Raw genomic sequence first — 20579 nt, forward strand, 5'->3', positions numbered from 1 at the left:
TCCATCTCATGAATTCCACACAATCCAGTTGTGAAAGATGCTGAGAGCGGATCGAAAGCTGAACAACAAAGAGTGAAAGGTAGGGCAGATCAAGGCTAAAAGTCACTTTTGTTTCCTATAGTTTGGCACTTCAACCACTTTTGACTCTATAGTTTCAATTCTGTCAATTTTGACCATGTAGTTTCGTATTTGTAGCAATATAAGGACAAGTTAGTATTCCTGTCAATTTCTTTGATGGTGGAAGGGGCAATTTCGTCAACCCAAAATCCTTGAGCATAAAAGCTCATCTGAAACTCCCATAATTTCATATTAGGGCTCAAAATTCAACCACTAATCCCAATTTTGGTGTAAAAGCTTGTCTGAAATTCTCATAATTTCATATTAGGGCTCGAAATTCAACCAATAATCCCAATTTTTGAAGAACCCTAAACCCAAATGACCAATTTTAAGCCCTAATATGAAATTATGGGAGTTTCAGATGAGCTTTTATGCTCAAGGATTTTGGGTTGATGAAATTGCCCCTTGCACCGTCAAAGAAATTGATAGGAATACTAACTTGTCCTTGAATTGCTACAAATATGAAAGCTATAAGGTCAAAATTGACGGAATTAAAACTATAGGGTCAAAACTGGTTGAAGTGCCAAATTACATGGACCAAAAAAGACTTTTGGCCTTAAAGAAATAAAAACCAATTTTTCATTAATCTCAGCCATTGAAAGTGCCTTAATCTAATGGCTTAGAATATGTGTCAAAATTCGTGTTAAAAAATGTGTTCCCGATCTTGACCCTATATATAAAGCTTCTATTGAGGGATCCCTTAAATAAACTTATTTGAGGGACACCCTTGTAAGGCCCACTCTGCATTGTATTTCACTAATCCAAACCGTCTATTTTGTAGATATTCATTTAAAGATCATCTCTATAAAAAAATTACTTGAATCCGATATTATTTGACCACTCAATTAATATTGAAATTTTAGTACTTTTTTGAAGCACTGTGTTCATTGATTTTGTAGGATACAATTTGATATCTAAACGGTTTTTCATTTTGTCTAATTTTTTATAAGGATGATCTATGAATGAAGATCTAAAAAATAGATGGTTTGGATCGTTGAAAAAAATTAGTATGATACCCTAAAAGGTGTCTCTCAATAGAAGGGAACTAATATATATATATATATATATATTATTATCTTTTTCCTTGTAACGTAATAAGGGCCATTATAATACAAACTAGACACAAAGGTCCATTACAGTAATATAGTGATCTAATATCAAAATTAAGATAATTTGAGGCTCCTCCATTAACGATCATGCTCTATCGAAGAAACTTTAATATAAACATCCCAACTCAAAATGCAAACTCAAAATAACAAAAAATAGATAATATTTGGAAAAAATCAAGCCATTGATCCTTTCTTACATTGAATTTGAGAGTGGGACAAGTTTTTTTTAGAGGACATCAAGTGGGGCATATTCGGTACAGAAATATTATCCACATACATCTGAGCACACTTAGCACCTTACAATCTTGGCATAATATCCACACCCAGAAAAATATTCAAAAATATATACAGCCTTGACAAATAGAAAATTCAAAAATATTTAACGGCCATAATTTTGTTCACCGGTTAAATGGGCCAATCCTGCTAAAGTTGCCTGATAGATAATGATCAAATTTATTTGTTTGTTTGTTTGTTTGTTTTTCTTACAGAAAAAGAAGAAACGCCTAATGAATGAGTGGACCATATAATTTTTCACAAAGGAATATGACTAGTGATTATATCCTTAGAAAATATGGGTGCCAATAGCCCACTCTATTTTGTTTAAAAGTAGTCTTCGTTGTTGAAAGCAAGGATTGAAATATCGGCCGATACACCAATCTATCTGCCGATATATCGGTATTTTCAACTATCGACACTGATACTGGGGGGTAAGGCCATATCTTCACCTGTATCGACGATATATCCCCCGATAAGTACGATATTTCCGATATTTTGCCGATATCCCCGATATTTCCCGATACCCATAACAGAACCCAAAAAAAATTTAGAAGTTTTGAAGGCAATTGAAGCAAATTGAAACCCAAAACTTGCTAATCCTTGCCCAGACCCTATAATTTATTAATATGAAGAATCTGTGCACAGTCCACTGGCCACATACCTTCAATCCATCTGAAGAGGACATGGGGAATAGTTTTGGATCTATGAGCATAGAAACTAGACCTAGTACTAACTCAAATGAATCTTATGATGGCTATGGTTATGTCATGTCTGATTATAGTGGAACTAGTTATGGAGCTCAAGATGATGAAACAGATTATGGACCTACTAGTTGTGTTAATCCTAACTATCCCATATATGGGAGGACAGTAGGGAGCTCGAGAGAGACTTATGTGCCCCATGTTCTAACATGGCTTACAAACTGCTCGGGTTACATGACTTGGTATGACTATTGTATGAATCTGGATGGTTGCTCCTCATTGTTTGAACCTCATAGGAGCTCTTCATTTATGTAGGTGGACACTTATCTAAATTGTAATCTAATGTTTAAACAAACTATGGATTTATGCATGGTTTATTCATTCTAATCAAAATTTTATTTTCAAATTTTTCATTAATTCGCATTACATACCACTTATATTTCATCAATGTATGTCTTATTATTAGTAAATTTTCAGTTTTATTTGTTCAATACATTCATTGATAATATATATAACATCTATGAAAGTTTTACACCAACGATTATGTGTTTCAATGCCTATATATGTCTTTTTTGTTGATTTTTTCCCGATATCTAAAACGATAACGATATATCCCCCGAAATATCTGTAAATTGGAGGCCCGATATTACCTGCACGGCCGATATTTTAATCCTTGGTTGAAAGTTTAACATTTAAACTCTCAAAACAGATTTTCCTATGCATACAACTCCCTAAATATATATCCTATCCAAAAACTAGATTTAAACACAGTAAAAACAGATTTTTCCTACTCAAAGATGCAAGAAACAGACTCAAAACATATTTAAATAGATTTAAATCACATACATATTACAATTACAGATTTAAACACGATACAAACAGATTTTTCCTATTCAAAGATGCAAGAAACAGAGTCAAAACATATTTAAATCACATACAGATTATAATTACAGATTTAAACATAGTACAAACAGATTTTTCCTATCCAAACATGCAAGAAACAGAGTCTAAACAGATTTAAACAGATTTAAATCAACAAAACAGATTACAAATTACATAATACAAACATATAAACTCAAAACAAAACAAAACAAAAATAGTGTTAGCAGCAACTATTTACCTCCATTTAAGCAAAATTTTCCAAACTTTCAAAGCTCAGCAGCAACAACGATGCTAAACAACTGTGAATGAAATAAAAAAAAAGGGTTAAGTTACAAACAAGCTTCATTCCTTTTCAAACCAAATACCCTTAAATACCCACAGCTCTAAAAATAAAAATACTAAAATTAAAACTAAAATTTGAACTGCATGTCTTAATCTTTAATATGTAACCATAATTCGTTCAAAAAAATCGAAGTATCATGCATGAACAATGTCAGACTACAAATATATCATCACTTTTCCATCTATTCTTTAATAAAAACAGAAACTAACCAATCAAAACAGACCTAGCATGCAACACAACCTATTTAACAAAAAGAAACATAAACATAATTAATACAACAACATAACAACAGAATAGCAGCAGCAGAAACAGAACCTAGTAGTTTCACATAACCTAATTTCATAAAACAAAAATTAATTGGTAGTAACCCTAATTAGAATAATTTAATAGAAGAACCTAAATGCTAGTAGCCCTAATTTGTATAATGAAACTAACAGTTCATAATTTCTTTGTCAATTTCAAATAATCATCACAACACATCATAACCTAATTGGTGGCAGCCCTAATTCAACAACCCTAAAACCTTAACAGAAAAAATATATCATCACGTCAACCTCAACCACCAAATCAACAAGCCTAATTTAAAAGAAAAAAACCATAAATTTAATTTAGAATAAACCCTAAATTCAAAGGAAAATGATGCTCTCACCTTTGACTGATATGAGAGAGAAACCCATAGAAGAAATCGTAGGAGAGGAATAGATGTTGTCGCCGATCAGAAACTGAGACTGAGAAACATAGAAAAATCAAGATAAGAAGAGAGAGCAAAGAGAAAGTTAGTGGAGCAAAGATGCGATGGGAAAAAAATAGAATAAATAAGAGAAAGAGAAGCTGGCATGCGTGCGGATGGAGGCGGCACTGGTGATCGAGAGTGAGAGGATTGAAGTAGAGACGGTCGAGAGAGAGAGGCGTCACAGCCTTTTAGGTCAAAAACAAAAAGAAAAATGAAAACAAAAGAGAGGAGAAGACTGAGTGAAATAGAAGAGAGAGTCGCGTGTGAGGGTTACGGGAAAAAATAAAAAATTTGTGAGGGATCTGCTGCAAGCAGTCTCACATGAATATTTTTTTGGCCAATCATATGACGCCACGTGTAACATATAAATATTGACCGGTTCGGTTCAGGTTCTTCGATTCTAAAAAAATGAGACCCGAAGGCCGAACCATGGACCTTTGGTTCGGTTCAAGTCCTCTGTTGACTTTTTCGATTTGGTCAAAAACACTCTTTTTCGGTTTGGTTTGGTTTAGTTTGGTCGGTTCGATTGGTTTATCGGTTTTTATGCCCACCTCTACTCCTCACAATAATTCCTTATTCTAGCCTCCCCGTCTCTTGGGAAAGAGAGAGATTTTATTGTTGTCTTGGGTTGCAACTTAAAGGGGGTATTCTCAAAAGGCCTTTTTGATGGGAGAGAGTCTGCCAAGAAGACAGGGATGGAATGGGCCTTTTGGTAGTGGTAGTGGGCTATGGTTGATTTTACAAAAGTCCTTTCTTTCAACTAGGCTACGGAAATGAATTTTCCACAGAGTTCTTTTAAATTTTTTGGTGGTTTCAACTAGGCTATAGCCCAGTCAAGTTCTTTTTTCTACATTTGATTTATTGCTTGAAGATATATTTTTTTTTTGGGTCTGAAATTTTCTTGAAGATATACTTTGTAGCTTTGTCATGGTAGAGATACATGAATAACTTAATCCTGACAAGTAGCAGCTGGATTTAATTTGTTTGGAGTAGAAAGATAGACTAACTAATTCCTCGTTTAATGCCACTTTTGTTTCTAATTTTGAAAGTGGCCCTAATTCAAATCTCCAATTCAAATTGAAAAAAAAAAGGAGAGAGATACAGCAATATCTAGACAAAAATCTTGCACAATTTGTCATAAAAAATGTCTTGGGTTGTCTCCCTTTCATGGGCCCAATAAAATTAGATAGAATCGTGAGCAGAAAGAAGATGTGGGTACCCTTCACAACAGAATAATAATAATAATAATATTATTAATACTCTAAGTAGATCACACAATGTCATGTCAAATAAGCATATAGCAGTGCATCATTGGTGACATCCACAAGGTAAGTTTCTTTAGTCATTGTGCCACATGAGAAAAAAAAGGAAAAGATACAATCCTCAGCATTAGGACCCAAGTAGTGTCGGTTTATGTTTTCGTTGATGCATGTAGGATAAACATTATTACACACGTTTAAATAAAAGCTCAAACCACCAGAGCCCCTCTCTCCCAATAAGGGCTAAAATCCAATCAACAACCAGACAATATTGGCAGGACCTAATTAACTCAAAGCATAGAGGTCCCTCTCTTATTTGACCGAAGACCGAAAGACAGTCTGACATAGAAACTCATATAATAGGCACTGGATCAATAAAATGTGAAGCAATCTTATCCTTCACCACTTTTCCAACACGCGTGTAGCCATCGTCACCTTCGTAAAGGAGATCTACCACATTTGTTAAATTTAGAACTCTCATTAGGACAGCCATTGGCGCTGCAGTTGGTCTAAGAAACTCGTCGTTTATGTCCTTCCACAGATCCACGACTTGCTTGTTCAAAGCATCAAGTGCCTCTTGCTCCGACACCCCATATTGCTTCATGTAACAATCAATACTACAAGCAACATGGCCTCTCTCTTTCTCAAACTGCATATAGAAATTCAAAATACTAATTCGGTAATATTATAGAAAATCAGATTGTCATTCTTACTACTACTGCTAACACCGATGTTGTTCCCAACTTAACCACCAACAAAGTTTAGTGTGGGTTTTTATCACCAAAGGCCATGATGCTATTAGTTGTGAAACCACTTATTATATATAGTATTTTATTTTGTCAAGTTTTCGATGTAAAACTTTGCATTTTAAACATGCTTTCCTAATCTAGCATGACAAGAATATTTTATACCTTGCTTGTGACAATATCATCCATGAACCTAAAAAGGGTCGTGGAAGCTCTAACAATTTTTGCGTCATTGAACAGCCACTCAAATATGTCCTTCGTTACAATATCTCCCATGCCAAGTAAGGATACAGTTGAAAGCATGGGGTAACCAGTAGAAACTATTGCAGCAGGTAGATACTCCTCCATGGTTGGGGTGTATCCTTCATTGAACCATCTGGCCTCCTCAAAGTAAGCTCGGGCTACAGCTTTCAACTGGAGGGGACATAACGTTATAGCTAGATAATGTGGAAGAAAATAATTTAAATATATTATATACATACAGATTCCTTTGCATAATAAACTCGGTTTGATCTTCCATCCTTTGCAATCTCTTCCTCAATTTCATCGACAACATTCAAAAGGGTACGATAAAATATTTGCATATAGTCTGGGAGTTCATCTATGCAACTCATATCCCACATGAAAATTTGATAAACCTTGTAAGTTGGCTTATTTAGGAGCACTTTCTGCAATTACAATAAATCAGCTCTAAATTATTAAAAGAAAATTATGATTTCAAAGTAGTACCTCTCAATTGCTGCGGTAAAGATCTCAAGTTCTTCAAACATAGCATATGCGTCGTAGATATCATCCATCACTGATACCAGCGCAATCACTTTTGTAAGAAATTTTCTTGCTTCCACGTATTGGGGTTCAAAGTATACTCCAACTACCCAAAAGTACAACTCCACGATTCTGTCTCTTGCGAAAGGCAGCTTCTTTTCAAACTCTACTTTCCACCACCTAATTGTTGGCGTGACTTGTGGATATTGACTTACTTTCCTTACACACCAAGGATTCCTATTTTATTTGTAATTGATTTACTTTAATTCCTGATTTCCTACTGTAAATAGATTTATGAATTTATTATTTACTTGCCCATTCAAGTTTTGTTGTATTATAAATATGACCTCCTACAAGGAGAAGAATATATAGAAAATTCCCACAAACAAATATTCTCTCATAGTTTTCATATTTTAGCATGGTATCAGAGCGGCGATCTTGGAATTGCTGACTCTAGTTTCAAACCCCCGCCGCCGCTATGGGGGTTGATGATTTTTTCAACCCTCATGGAGGTAGCACCACCGACTCCTTCTCTCCTTCTCAACCAACCATACCTGAGTTGAGTGCCCAAATGGCTCAGCTCCTCAGATGCAGACTTTGGCCCGAATATGATCATGAATCGATTCTATTTTGATTACCCGAACCCGATCCGAATCAGGATCCTATTTTGACGACCCTAACCCGACCTCGACTATGACGACGACGACCCGACCCGACTCAAGACGATCTCGACAAAACCGTGAGGGCTGGGGCTCAAAGCGGACAATATCGTGCTACGACGGAGCCGACCCCGGGATGTGACAGTTTATGGAGTTCTTCTTCAGACTTGTCGTTACTCACAAGGAAAGGACGTCTCTCAACAACAGGACATTGTAAGGAGGCACCTCTATTAGGTCGCGGTGGAGGGTTTTGGTTTCCCATGCCCAACAATAAAGGTCGAACCTCCTCCACTGCCGCCGAGAGGGTCTCAAAATCTGCATGAGTGACAACTTTCCTTGTGCTATGGGTCTTATCACCTCCATCTTGGTTATTCACAGGGCCGACTATATCTGCTGTGATACCAACGGACGTAGTATGACAATTGATTGGCTAAACCTTATCCTAAAACAAGTAACTCTAGAATTCACCACGAAGATATGAGGAAACCTCAAGGTTTATTGATAAAATTAGAATAACAAAACATAATCTTAACCACAGTTAAAGTATGCTTAAATACTCCTAGAAACCTTAGGAATAAAAATGAATTAAAATAGGAAAATAACAAAGTTTCCAAAAACTGTAAAATCTTTAAAACTGGATTTCGGGCTACTAAACGATATCGGATGCCAGAAAAAGCTCATATATCATAGAAAAGCAATGTGTTTTACTTGTGACACCGTTCCCTTCAAATTGACGGGTCATGGGCCCGATTCTGAGCTCGGAACCCAAATTTGCAATTTACCCTATTTGCCTTTGCACGTGCGTATCTTTAGCTTCTCTTTGATTGCTTTTACCATATGTTCTACATCACATTTGATTGACATAGTGATGTTGAGGAGGATTCTTTCCAGTATGATATCTATAATGACATTGAGGAAGCTGTTGTTTAGTTTGAGCCAATTAGCAGTACTCATCTTCAGTGCTAGAATGAGAAACACCACCTTGTTTCTTGGAACTCCATGAGACCAAATTTGAACTAATATATAGACAATAGCCTATGGTAGAACAGCGAGTGTTGAGTCTTTAGCATAATCAACATCAGAATAGGTTGTGAGAGTGAGATGACCAGGTTTGTAGAACATGCCATGAGTAGCAGTCCCATTGAGATAACGCATGATGCGCTTAACAACAAGCCAATGTGAGGTGGTGGGTTGGTGCATGAACTAGCACACCTAGTTCATAGAAAAAGTAATATCAAGATGAGTTAAAGTGAGATACTGAAGAGCACCTACCACACTTCGATATTCAGTAGGATCCTCCAAAGAGTCATCACCATCATGAAGGCTAAGACGATGACGACTGATAGCAGGGGTGGAGCCATGCTTAGCATCCTGCAAATGAAAACGAGTTAATAAATCGCGCACATACTTATGTTGAGAAAGTGAGAAGCCATTGTTATTACTAGTAATCTCCATCCCCAAAAAATAATGTATAGGCTCAAGATCCTTCATTGAGAACATGCGCCCCAAGTCAAGGATGAGTGTAGAAATATGGGAGGGATCATCGCATGTAACAAGAATGTCATGAACATAAACTAATAAATAAATTCTAATCATACCACGGAGATATGTGAACAACAAGGAGTCGGCTTGGGAGCCGTGAAAACCTAATTCTTCAAGATGAGAGGAGAAAAAGTGAAACCAAGCTCTCTAGGGGCTTGCTTGAGCCCATAAAGTGATCAATGAAAGCGACAAACATGGTCAAGGAATTGAGATCAACAAAACCAGTGGGTTGGTGCATAGACACCTTCTCATCAAGATAGCCATGTAAAAAGGCATTTTGAACATCCAACTGATGGACAGGCCACTGAAACTGATCAGATAAGGCTAGAATAAGTTGAATGGTAGAATGATTAACAACATGACTGAAAGTTTCTCCATGATCTAAGCCCACCGGCTAATGAAAACCGTTAGCAACAAGTCAGGCTTTGTAACGTTGAATCGATCCATCTGAATTCCATTTTAAACGGAAAACCCACTTATTGGGCAAAACATTCATAGAGATGTGTGAGGCACGAAAACCCAAGTACCAGCCTGCTGAAGTGCATTAAATTCATCAGTCACAGCTTAACCCCCATTCCCTAACTTTATTAGCCTGAGTAAAACATGTAGGCTCAACAATGTTATCAGTAAAAGATCAAGAAATAGAAGTGTGAGCATATTTAGGATTAGGTTTGTGAATGCCAGATTTAGCTCTAGTCACCATAGAATAAGCACGAGGGTCCCTAACTTAAGGCACAACTGGAGAAGGAGAGTGTCCGAGGAACTTTGAGAAATAGGTGCCGCATGTGGAGGTGATGGGAGAGGAAAGGGAAAGATATGGCGATTTGGACCATGTTGGTAGACGCGGAGTGAGCTAGAAACAAGTTCAAGGAGTGAGGCGAGGCCAGGTTGAACATGTGGGTTTGTAATTGTGTTAAGTACATGGGTTAGAGTAGGTGAGGCGGCGATGGGTGGAAGACGAGTTGACAAAGGGAAAGGCTCAGTTATGTGGAGAGCTGGCATAGGAACTACCGACGAGTTAGACACCCCCGGAGACAGAGACCCCTAGGTCTCATGAAAAGGAAAAGATTGTTCATCAAACAACACATGACAAGATAAAAAGACTGGGTTGGTGGAAAGGTTCACGCACCAATATCCTTAGTGATTAAGAGAATAGCCTAAAAAAATGCATTTAGTATAACGAAATTGAAGCTTTTGATGATTGTAAGGTCTTAAATATGGAAAGCAAGCACAACCAAATGTTTTTAGAAAACCATAATTAGGAAGTTTATTACATAATTTTTGGTATGGAGAAATAAAATCTAAAGTTTTGGATGGAAGCCGGTTAATAAGATGTGTGCATGCCCTCAATCTAGTAGGAAGAAGGCAGAGAGGCATGGGCCAATAAAGTGAGACCCGTGTCCACTATATGGTGGTGTTTACTTTCCATGAACCCATTTTGTTCGGGATGATGTGGACATGAAAGATGATGTTCAATGAAATGATGAGCTAAAAATTGAGTAAAGGCTCGACTAGTGTATTCCCCTCCCCCATTAGTTTGTAAAGCCTTAATTTTAGTAGAATACATATTCTCAACAAGGGTTTGGAATTTAACAAAATGGGAATAAACCTCTGATTTTAATTATATTTTTAATGTACTTCTAATAAAGAGCTTCTAGAAAAAGCTATTATAAATTGATCAAAAGCACAATGAAATTGATAGTCATTTAGTAACATCAGAAACTCCAAGCACGCATGATTTGAACTGCTCATATCTCAACACCTTATCAGTTCGCCGACTTATTCACCAAACAGGTTTGTCCCAATTTGAGACTTGCAAGTTAGGCATTATTAATTGCACCTTCAACCGTTACAAATGCAGCTGTAACAGCTGCAGATCACCCGTGATATTAGCACCAGCTGTAGTCTTTCCTTCCTAAGAATCTTGTAATTATTTTGTAATGTTTCCTAGATCATAGCAAGTGTAACACCTCCTTGACACTATTTGGTGTGAGTGAAGCTTCCCCTTTGGGCACACAAAAGAGAGAACAAGATTGAAAAAAAAGGAAAAAAGAAAAGAGAAGCATCAGAGTCAAAGCGAGAGAGAAATTGGTTAGTTGAGGGAGGATAAGTGTTAGTATGAAAATTGTATTGGTATTTCCTAGACTCTAGCATAGGTCGGGAATTAGTGTGTCAATATCTTTTCCAGGAAACACATTCAATTCCGGATTTTCAAAGTATGACTTGATCAAAGTGAGGAACTTGATTTCAGGTAAATCATGATACAATCATGCATTCATTATAGGATTCCTACCTGGAGCTATTTTCACTCAAATGCTTTTATATTAGTCTTATTTTTAAGAGGATTAGATTTTATCTCTTGAGATTATTTTCCTAGTTGAACCTTATTTTGGTTTAAAGTTAAAATATCCTTTTTCATATTTAACTTGGAGAGTACGTCCTATTTGGTTTCATTGTTTTCATCTTGGTATATATTGTTTCCTTATATAAATTGATGAGATTGGAAGTTATTTTAAAGCATGCATAAGCTGATGCAATTGTATAAAGAATCAAATCTGTTTAGGCAATATTTGATCTCCTCGCTTATGCAATTCCATTGGAAAAAGGAGAATAGGTCTGTATAAAGATAGGACGTTTTGCCTTGGTTGAAATACAGGTTTTAGATATTTTGGTTGAGAATCTAAATTTCCTAACAAAAGTTGTTGTGCATATCTTTGAGACAAGTCATCAAGTGTTCCATGTTTACTTGGTGATTTATCAAATACTTTCATCATTCATATTGCATTCATTTGCATGTTCGATGACTCATACGATTGAGGGCACAAAAACCGTGGTGGTGGTTTGTCTTCAGCGAGCTTGAAGCAATCGTGACCAGTATTGCATTCGACATAAGGAGGGTCAAAAGATCATCGCATGACAAAGTTGAATTACGAAGAAGTCGGTAAACATTATCTAAAATATGTCTAGGATAAGTGTGTGAGTACTTCTTGTAATCATCGTTTTATAGTGGATTTGTTTTGGACTGAGGAATCTCGTGGATTTTACCTAGAGATGGGGTTTTACCTCGTAAAATAATTCTCTGCGTGTTCCTTTATTTTATTGTCAACACGTTTCAGGATTGGTAAGCATATCAATCTTGCTACCGAAGTTCATTTTTATTTGATATTGTCGATGAGTTTGATATTGTAGATGGATCCCTTTGTGTTGTTTGTAATCCATTTCTGGGTAGTTGTAGTGGCCATTATGGCTATTGTATTTGTATTTCTCTCGAGGCGTAATTTATGAATGCAATCTCCCTACCCAGTAACAAAGGGAGCAAAGGCCCAGGGTGGGGATGTGCCCCCTCTCAAATTTTATTTTAGGCTATTGTTTTATTAATATAATCCTACTTTTCTAACCAAAATTTGAAGTGCCCATGCATTTCTTTCTTTGTATTTTTCTAATTTTCATTTTCTCACTATCATTGCAACCCTTTGACATCTCCTAGTGCCCGTCTGCCAATGCTTATTTGGAGTGATAAGTGATTTTTTCAAATTTTGGGAAGTATGACTCGTTTGATAAACTATGAAAAAATCACTTATTGTTGCATGCTTTCGTTTTTTGATTATGTGTAAATCAGATTGAGGAGTGCTCGGTATTTAATGAAACTTTCATAATTCCAATAATACTCTTATTTATGTTTTGTGATGAATTTTGTGCTTATATTTGTGATGAAGTTTTGTTTAAATTATTTAAATCGAAATTCATCTATGTTTTTTGTTTTGATGCTTTCACTACCATCTTGTCGTGTTTGATGTTTGGGAATAAGGATGTTTAGGTTTGAGGGGTAGGATAAAACCCGGTAATCTTTACTGAGAAACAAAGGAATTATTCAATTAGCAGTAGATGCACTGGCTGCCCTTGACGAATCTAATTCAGCCAGATGGGAAGTATTTATCAGTGCCGAGAAAATATAAATTGGCGATCTTATCAAATTGGACAGAACAAGCCAGAGTCTTGGTGCTCAAATTGGTGATCTTATCAGTAAGAGTTCTTTGCAGGTGCCACAAGGGTTGCTTTCTTTTCAGGATGCTTTGCTATATATAGCTGCCCTGCTAATAATAATAATAATAATATTATTATTATTATTATTATGTTATGAGATTGTTTAATCGGTATGCCCGTATTGTATTTGTTTTATTGTCTCAGTGGGTGATTTCTTGTCTCTTGTTGTCTGAATTCTCTTGCTTCCTATTCATATAGGCTATACGAAATAGTTTCTTCACAGCAATGCACCTCATGTGCCTAATTGTATTTGTATTTTTTTTTAATGGAATATCGTTGATGTATATTAGGAATGATGGCAAGATAAACTTCAGGTATTTGAATTTTTTTTGTTATTGTTTTATTAGTGTATTGATATTCAAATTTTATTTTTTTAAATTTAAATTTTATTTTAATATTTCTATATGCCATAATGCAGGCAAAACTCAAGTATGCAAGATTCCAATTTGAGGGTATTATTCATGAGGTGGATGAGAAGTAGATATGATGTTTTTGAACGTTACAGCCACTAGTAAGATGGTCATATAGTACAAGAAATGGAGACATTGAGAAATCATATAACCGCAAGTTTAATGAGTTCATCCATTCATAAATAAATAAATAAATATATATATATATGATTGCTTGTTTGTGACTAGTTTAAAATTTTTTTTTATGACCATATTATTGACATAATATTTTTTTTTAATGGAATATATTGCATTTAATTTGAAACATTAGTTTAGAGCATTTAGATACAAATCTTTAATTTTCAATTATTGGGCTAACGTCAAAAAACTCCCTGAAGGTTTGGGGTCATTCTCAATATGGGCCCTCGGGTTTTAATTTCATCAATTTACACCTGATGGTTTTCAAATCTGACCAATTTAAATCTTTTGTTAAGTTGACTGTTTGGTTAGACGTTAACTGATGACATGTCCACTATGGAACCCATCAATTCCTTAAAAAAATTAATAAATCAATTATATAATATAATACAATAACATTTAAAAAAAAGCTTCGAAGAGAAGGTGCGGGTGGCTGGATTTGTCGGAGGGGAAGGGGTATGGGGTGGGAGAGCTTGGAGGAGAAGGGGACACAGAGAGAGAGAGAGGGACGAAGAGAGGGAGTTTCTTTTTTATAAGCTGTTTTTAATGTTATTTTATTAACATTATGGCATGTAGGGGAGGAAGGGAGTGCTTTACCCGGGTCGTGGTTCATTTGTGCGAATGGTGACTTTATATGGAATGCTTTAACTGCAATCATCGTTGATATTTTCTGTTTGTAAGAATAATAAATAGAAGGCTAAGAAAATGTTTTTCTGAATAGTTTTGAAGATTTTTCACTGTATTGATTTAGAAAGCTCAACAGAGTACTTATACCCTTACCCAAGCTTAATAGTTATGGGGTCCATTCTAATGAAAAATGGCCTTAATTTTCAGACCAGTGATCTCGTAACTCCCATGAAACATTGGTAGAATGTGTGTGAAAAACTCTCTTCTTCTTGTAATTTAAATTATCGCTTATATTCAAAATAATTAAGTCTAAACTAAATGCTTAGCTGTATAAATGACAATCTAACTAATTTGTAAACTGACTAACCAATCGTACAGCTAAGGAGAGACGTGGGTTTACAAATTTCAATTATTAAGTCGAATATCAGAACTTCTCCAATCAAGTGGGGACATATACTACTTGATCAAAAGCTAATTTGTGCGAACCGTGACTTCGTAAGGAATGCTTAACTACAAATGAGGCCACATCCAAGGCAACCCTACCAGAAACCCACTCCTTGAGGGCGATGAAAGGCTTCTTCAGTCAAGGAAGCTGCCGGGAAAAAAAGAATTAAAAATGGTGAACCCATTATAAAAAACAAGATAAATCTACTCGATCAGAAGCAAGAAAAACGAAAAGATGATTAATGCGAAACCATTGTTTGGGTTTGCAATAAAATAATGGAAAGCAAGAGAAAACTAAAAGCAATAATTAAAGAGCACAGGAGAAATCCAGAACTTCCGATGACATCTTCATATTTGTTGTAACTTTCGCTTAGATGTGAACAATACTTTGAGAGGAACAAGTGTTTGCCACGACAAAATGTATATCACTAAAAGACACCAATTATTGAAGGCCACCGGCCTTTATCTTACTATTTTTTGAGAATTCGGGTAAGTCCAACTCTGATGACATCTTAGATATACATTTATAAAAAAACCCAATCCTAGATATGTATTTATAAAAAAACTCAAGCACTATTTAAACATAGAAACACACCCAAAATCAACCATAAAGTTAACTTTTTGGGTGTGTTTATAAATAGGTTCTGAGTGTGTGTAATGATGGGTTTTGGGTGTGTTTATATGTTTAAATAGTGCTTGGGTTTTTTTATAATTTCAACCCCCATTTTGGGTGTTTTAGTGAAACTCCCTATTTTTTAATCACCATAATCCAAAACGCTGTCTATCTCTTATGACTCTGGTGTCATTGCTTTTTTATTTTTATTTTTTGATGTTTACTTCTTAATTTTTTAATTTTTTTAAGAGCTAACATCATTTTATCCCCAAAGGTTCGGGGTCATTCTTGAAATGGGCCATGGAGCTTCAATTTTGTCAATTTATGCCCTAACGTTTTAAAATTCAACAAATGTACACGTTTCGTCAAAAGTAGAATCCACATTTTAGCTTAGCTATAATTAAGTATTAAGAAATAATATTTTTTTAAAATTTAAAGTTTTGACAAATATTAAAATTAAAATAAACACACACACACACACACACACATATATATATATATCGCATCAGTCCTATCTCTGTATCAACCCTTACTCCATTTCAAGAATGAACACAAACCTTCAAAGGGTAAAATGAGGGATTTTTATAGAAATGTCACATGAACTTATACATGAGTTTCCATTTGTCACCTTAAAGAAAAATTAAAGAGAAATGTCACCTTAATTTTTCAAAATCCATGATTTGTTATCTGACTTTAACGTCATCCAATTTTGAAGGGCATTTTAGTCCTTCTATTTTAAAGGAAAAAATAAAAAAAGAAGGGTGTAGTTACCAAGCCCCCAATCTTACAAAATGAAATCTGTTGTCCCCATTTTTCTTCCCTTCGTTATTTTTTTGACACATTTCCACACTACCCTAAACACTAAGGAAAAAAAAGTTAATCCAGCCCTTTTCTCCAAAGTCACCCCCAATCTCTTCCTCTCCTCTCCCATCGCTGATGCAACTTTTTGAACACCTAAAAGAGTATCCAAAAATCACAAATTAAATTACTCGCAAGCGCACAAATCAACAATAGTATAGAGATATGCAAGTACAAGGTCGAACCCACAGGGACTAATAAAAAAACCTTAATTAATTAATCACACTAAACCCAATGAAACGAACGATTGATTGATTTGAGTGATGAATTAAGGAAAACTTAAATTGCAAGAATTAAAATAAAGAAAAATTAAACAAACAGAAAAATATAGGTTTCAAAGTGATGAAGATCTAACGTTATGAATTCACCAATGACAATCCTATTTCCTTTTTTTAGAACCAATTACTATCCAATTATGATGCTATTGAGGCCCAAAAAATCTCAAGCTGGGCCCAAATATATTTTCGACCCAATACAACGCCAAGTGGAAAATCCTTATTTAAGCAACATGTTATGCTACAAGCTTAAGTGGGCCCAAGCCACGCGAATGCCTGGGGTTTGCTGAGCGGGTTGTGGTATGGATGGTTACGAGTATTCACAAGGCCCATTGATGGTCCAAGGAGTAGAAGTTTTGGGCTACTTGAGAGCATCAAAACTCAAGCCCATTCCTTGAGGTCCAAACATATGGGTAAGCTTGAGAGAAAACCCAATAGTCAATCACCTTAAGAAAAGACCCTAACATCTTAGAAAAATATCCAATAGCCATAGCCCATAAAAAATCCCACATCAGCCAAAGCTTCCAGCAATCTGACGAAATCAAAGGGAACTCACAAACCGCTGGAAACAAAACAGCCCAACCCAGCACCTTATAAATATCCAATGTCATGCATCTTTGTTAAAACCAGATCACAGCCAAACCATCAAAACCAAACAAACCCATGTGCTGATCACCTTTTTGACCAAGCACCCTTACACATGGAGAAGTCCAGCTGTTTGAGGACCTTGGAACCTCGAAAAGCTGCGTGCCTATGGGTTCAGGCTAAGGAAATTTCACCAAACAAGGTGGAATGGAAGAAAGTGAGGAAAATCGGAGAGGATGACTTGACAAAATTAAGGTTTTCAGCGCCTATAAAAGGAGCCACTTTCTTCCCAGCAAAACAAGACACAACAAACAGATCGAAGGCAAGCATTCCCTTTGGAATCCTTCAATTTCATGCTTTGTTCTTCCATCTTCTTCCCCTCTCTCTCAAAACCCACTTCCAGAGAGAGCAAGCATCATCTCTCATCTATGGAACCTTTCAATTTCATGCTTCGTTCTTCCATCTTCTTCCTTTTAACAAAATTGACGGCAGAACCATTTGTTCTAACGAAACTGAAGTTGAAGGACCACATGAACGATTTTGGAAATTGAGGGACTTAAATGCAAATCAAGTCTAAGTTCAAGGACTAATAAAACGATTAACTCTTAAAAATAATATAAGTAAAAAAAAAATTCCAAAACCCCCCAACGACATTTCTTTTTTTGATGAAGAAAAAGGGGGAAAATCCCAGACTCCAACACAACAACTAACTAGTACTAATCAGACGAGCCTTAATTGCTAATTGGCTGAGAGGGGAGAGAGGGAGGGTAAGCCAACGAGGTTGACCAAGTAGTGGAGGTTTGATGGGATTGGACCAGTGAGGAAGGTTGAGAAGAGGTTGATTGGATCTGATGAGGTTGGTCGGAAAAGGGTACAAAGGTGGGGTTTTGTCAGGGCAGAGGGAGTTCCTACGAAGTCATCACATGGTATGGAATTTCTTTGTACTCACCATCAAACTTCATCATGATCGTTTAAGGAAAAAAAAAAGAATTATTCTTATTACCAATGAATATAATGCCATGTTTTATTTATTTTTTTGTTTATTTAATTCTAAGCATGATCGTAATTAATTACAACTTGTAATGATGAGTTTGTATTATACAAAAGATCAAAGACTGAAGTTCCTCGATCCTCATCATATAACTAGATTAGGACCTGGAGTCATTTGATTGAATCAAAATATGAAGTTCTTTGATTCCAAATAATTGATGGCGTAAAGTTCCACCAATTTAAAAAGCACATAAGGACATGAAAATCCTTGATTTTGTATTAATCAAAATCAGAATTCCATGAGGTTTGCATATGTCAAGAACTGGAACCAGAAGTTTTGAGCGCGCATATACATTGATTTGAATATGAAGTTCAAAGCACAATTATTAATTCAATTTAATTAGATCTACGTATTCAAACTTGAAGCTTTGAATATATGTTGATATGAACCTGAAGTTCATAGCTATTCATGAATCTTAATACTATATGTGAACCAGAAATTCATTACTCCTTTGTGCCTATTTGCCATTTGAACTTCATAGAACCTGAAGTTCTATGTCCATGGGATGAATTATCAAAAACTCAAATTTTATGATTTCATGGAAAAATATCATACTTTGAGGCACATTGAAATGGTTGGAAATCTGATTCTTCAACTTGTAGTTCTTTCTACATATTGAATCCACATTAACATTGGATTATCTTGGAATTTCATAGTGTTTAATTAATTAATTATAGAGTTATTTACATTAACAACCCTTGAGGTTTTTGGTGTTTTCACAAAACCCCCTCAGGTTTCTATTTGTTTTCACAAAACCCCTTTTCGTTGATTCTACATCCAAAAATGTTGTGATTTCATACATAAAAACTTTTGTAAATAACAAAATTAACCTCAATGAATGTATATGCAATCAAATCTTAAAAGGCTAACTTTTTCATTTGAAGAAATTTTGAATATAAAATCATAAATTTTGGACAAAAAATCAATGGAAATGGGTTTTGTGAAAATAATTTAAGACCTAAGGGAGTGTTCATGTAATTTTCAAATTCTCATAGTGTAAACAACTCTTTAAATTATTCCTCGTTTATACCACTTTACACATTTTCATTATTATTATTTTTAGATTTAATTTAATTTAATTTATGTTGGGTTATTAGTTAATTTTGTTTTACAATGGTAATGAACCGAAAGTTGAAGATTATGATTTCATGAATCAGAAGTTTATTGAAAATATGTGAAAAGTTCGGCTACTATATAATATTTTATTTTTTAATATTTATATTCAATAATATGTGAAACTTTTGTGTTTATTGAAAATTTTGTGAAAAAACACTGTATTAAACATGAATAATATATATATATATGTATTGTATGTTTGCTTTTTAAATAAATATGTATTTTACCTAGTCTTTAAGATGTGTACGGAAAACGAAAGTATTATTGAAAAATATGTACTTATGTGTATAATACAAGTAGTAAATGGAAAAATGCTAAATTATTTATAGAGTAATAAGTAAAAAATCAAAAGAGGATAATAGAGACTTGGGTTATGGCCTAATAGTAAAGGATAATGCTCTAAACTACTCTTATCGATAAAGAAAAATCAGGGAATTTAAAAAATTAAAAAATTAAAAAAAAAACAGTACAGCCGCCCGGCTATACTCTCTATTCAAATAAAATAAGAAAAGAACCCGCCTAGCCCGCCTAGGCGGCCGATTTTTACAAAACTTGAATGGGCATGTTTTTTTCATATTTCTTTTTCCCTGGCGGGTCTGGCATCTCTGCAAATACTAAAAAATGGAGATCATCCCTCCTGTTAGTGATATGAGATATGAATCATTCTTGGACAAATCAAAGCAGCACAAAGCCTCTTCTTCAGGGTTGGTGCTGGGAAGACCATTGTTCATCAACTCTGAGCCACTCCTTGGTTACCATAAATTAGGGTGAACCTTGGGAGTTTGCCTGCATTCAATCAATATCATCAGAATCAAATGACCAACTATCGCTCCGGTTTCAATTTGGAAAGGAAAGAGAGGAGAAATCTAAGTCACAAGCAGTAAGATTTACTCTCTTTTTTTCTCCAGTTTTTTAGATGGCATGTATGTTTGGTGACTTAATGCATTATGTTGTTTGGTTTTGGCAGTGTTAGTTATTCTTGTAGAATGCAGGCTCAGAGTTAGAGTTTATAAGAAATTATGATTCGTTGCTGTGTTAATAAAATATTAAGCATCTTTATTCATAATTTTGTCTTTTGGTAATATAGGTTTTTCTTAATTGAAAATAGGTCCCTCTGTAGTTGAGGTGTTGGTAGTCAGTTTATGTGACTTTTGATCTCATGAGTTTGATGAGAGTAGAAGTTGCCATGCTTTACTAATGCCGGTTACGAGAAGTTAATCCTAGAGAAATACTATTTGAGGTTTAGC

The 20579-nt window shown here is 35.2% G+C and overlaps 1 protein-coding gene across 1 annotated transcript; it reads right to left on the bottom strand.

Annotated features, from left to right (window-relative positions):
• Positions 1–5772: 5772 nt before the first annotated feature.
• On the bottom strand, positions 5773–12285 carry LOC148918845 ((-)-alpha-pinene synthase-like). Its single transcript, XM_089048720.1, has 6 exons — positions 12242–12285; positions 12064–12095; positions 6896–7127; positions 6649–6787; positions 6332–6580; positions 5773–6069 (listed from the first exon to the last, which is right to left on the bottom strand). The coding sequence occupies exons 1-6, from the start codon at positions 12283–12285 to the stop codon at positions 5773–5775; spliced, it is 993 nt and encodes a 330-aa protein (XP_088904846.1).
• Positions 12286–20579: the final 8294 nt, after the last annotated feature.

This window comes from Prunus mume, linkage group LG3 (assembly GCF_029339155.1).
Source record: "Prunus mume cultivar Tortuosa linkage group LG3, ASM2933915v1, whole genome shotgun sequence".
Classification (NCBI taxonomy): Eukaryota; Viridiplantae; Streptophyta; class Magnoliopsida; order Rosales; family Rosaceae; genus Prunus; species Prunus mume.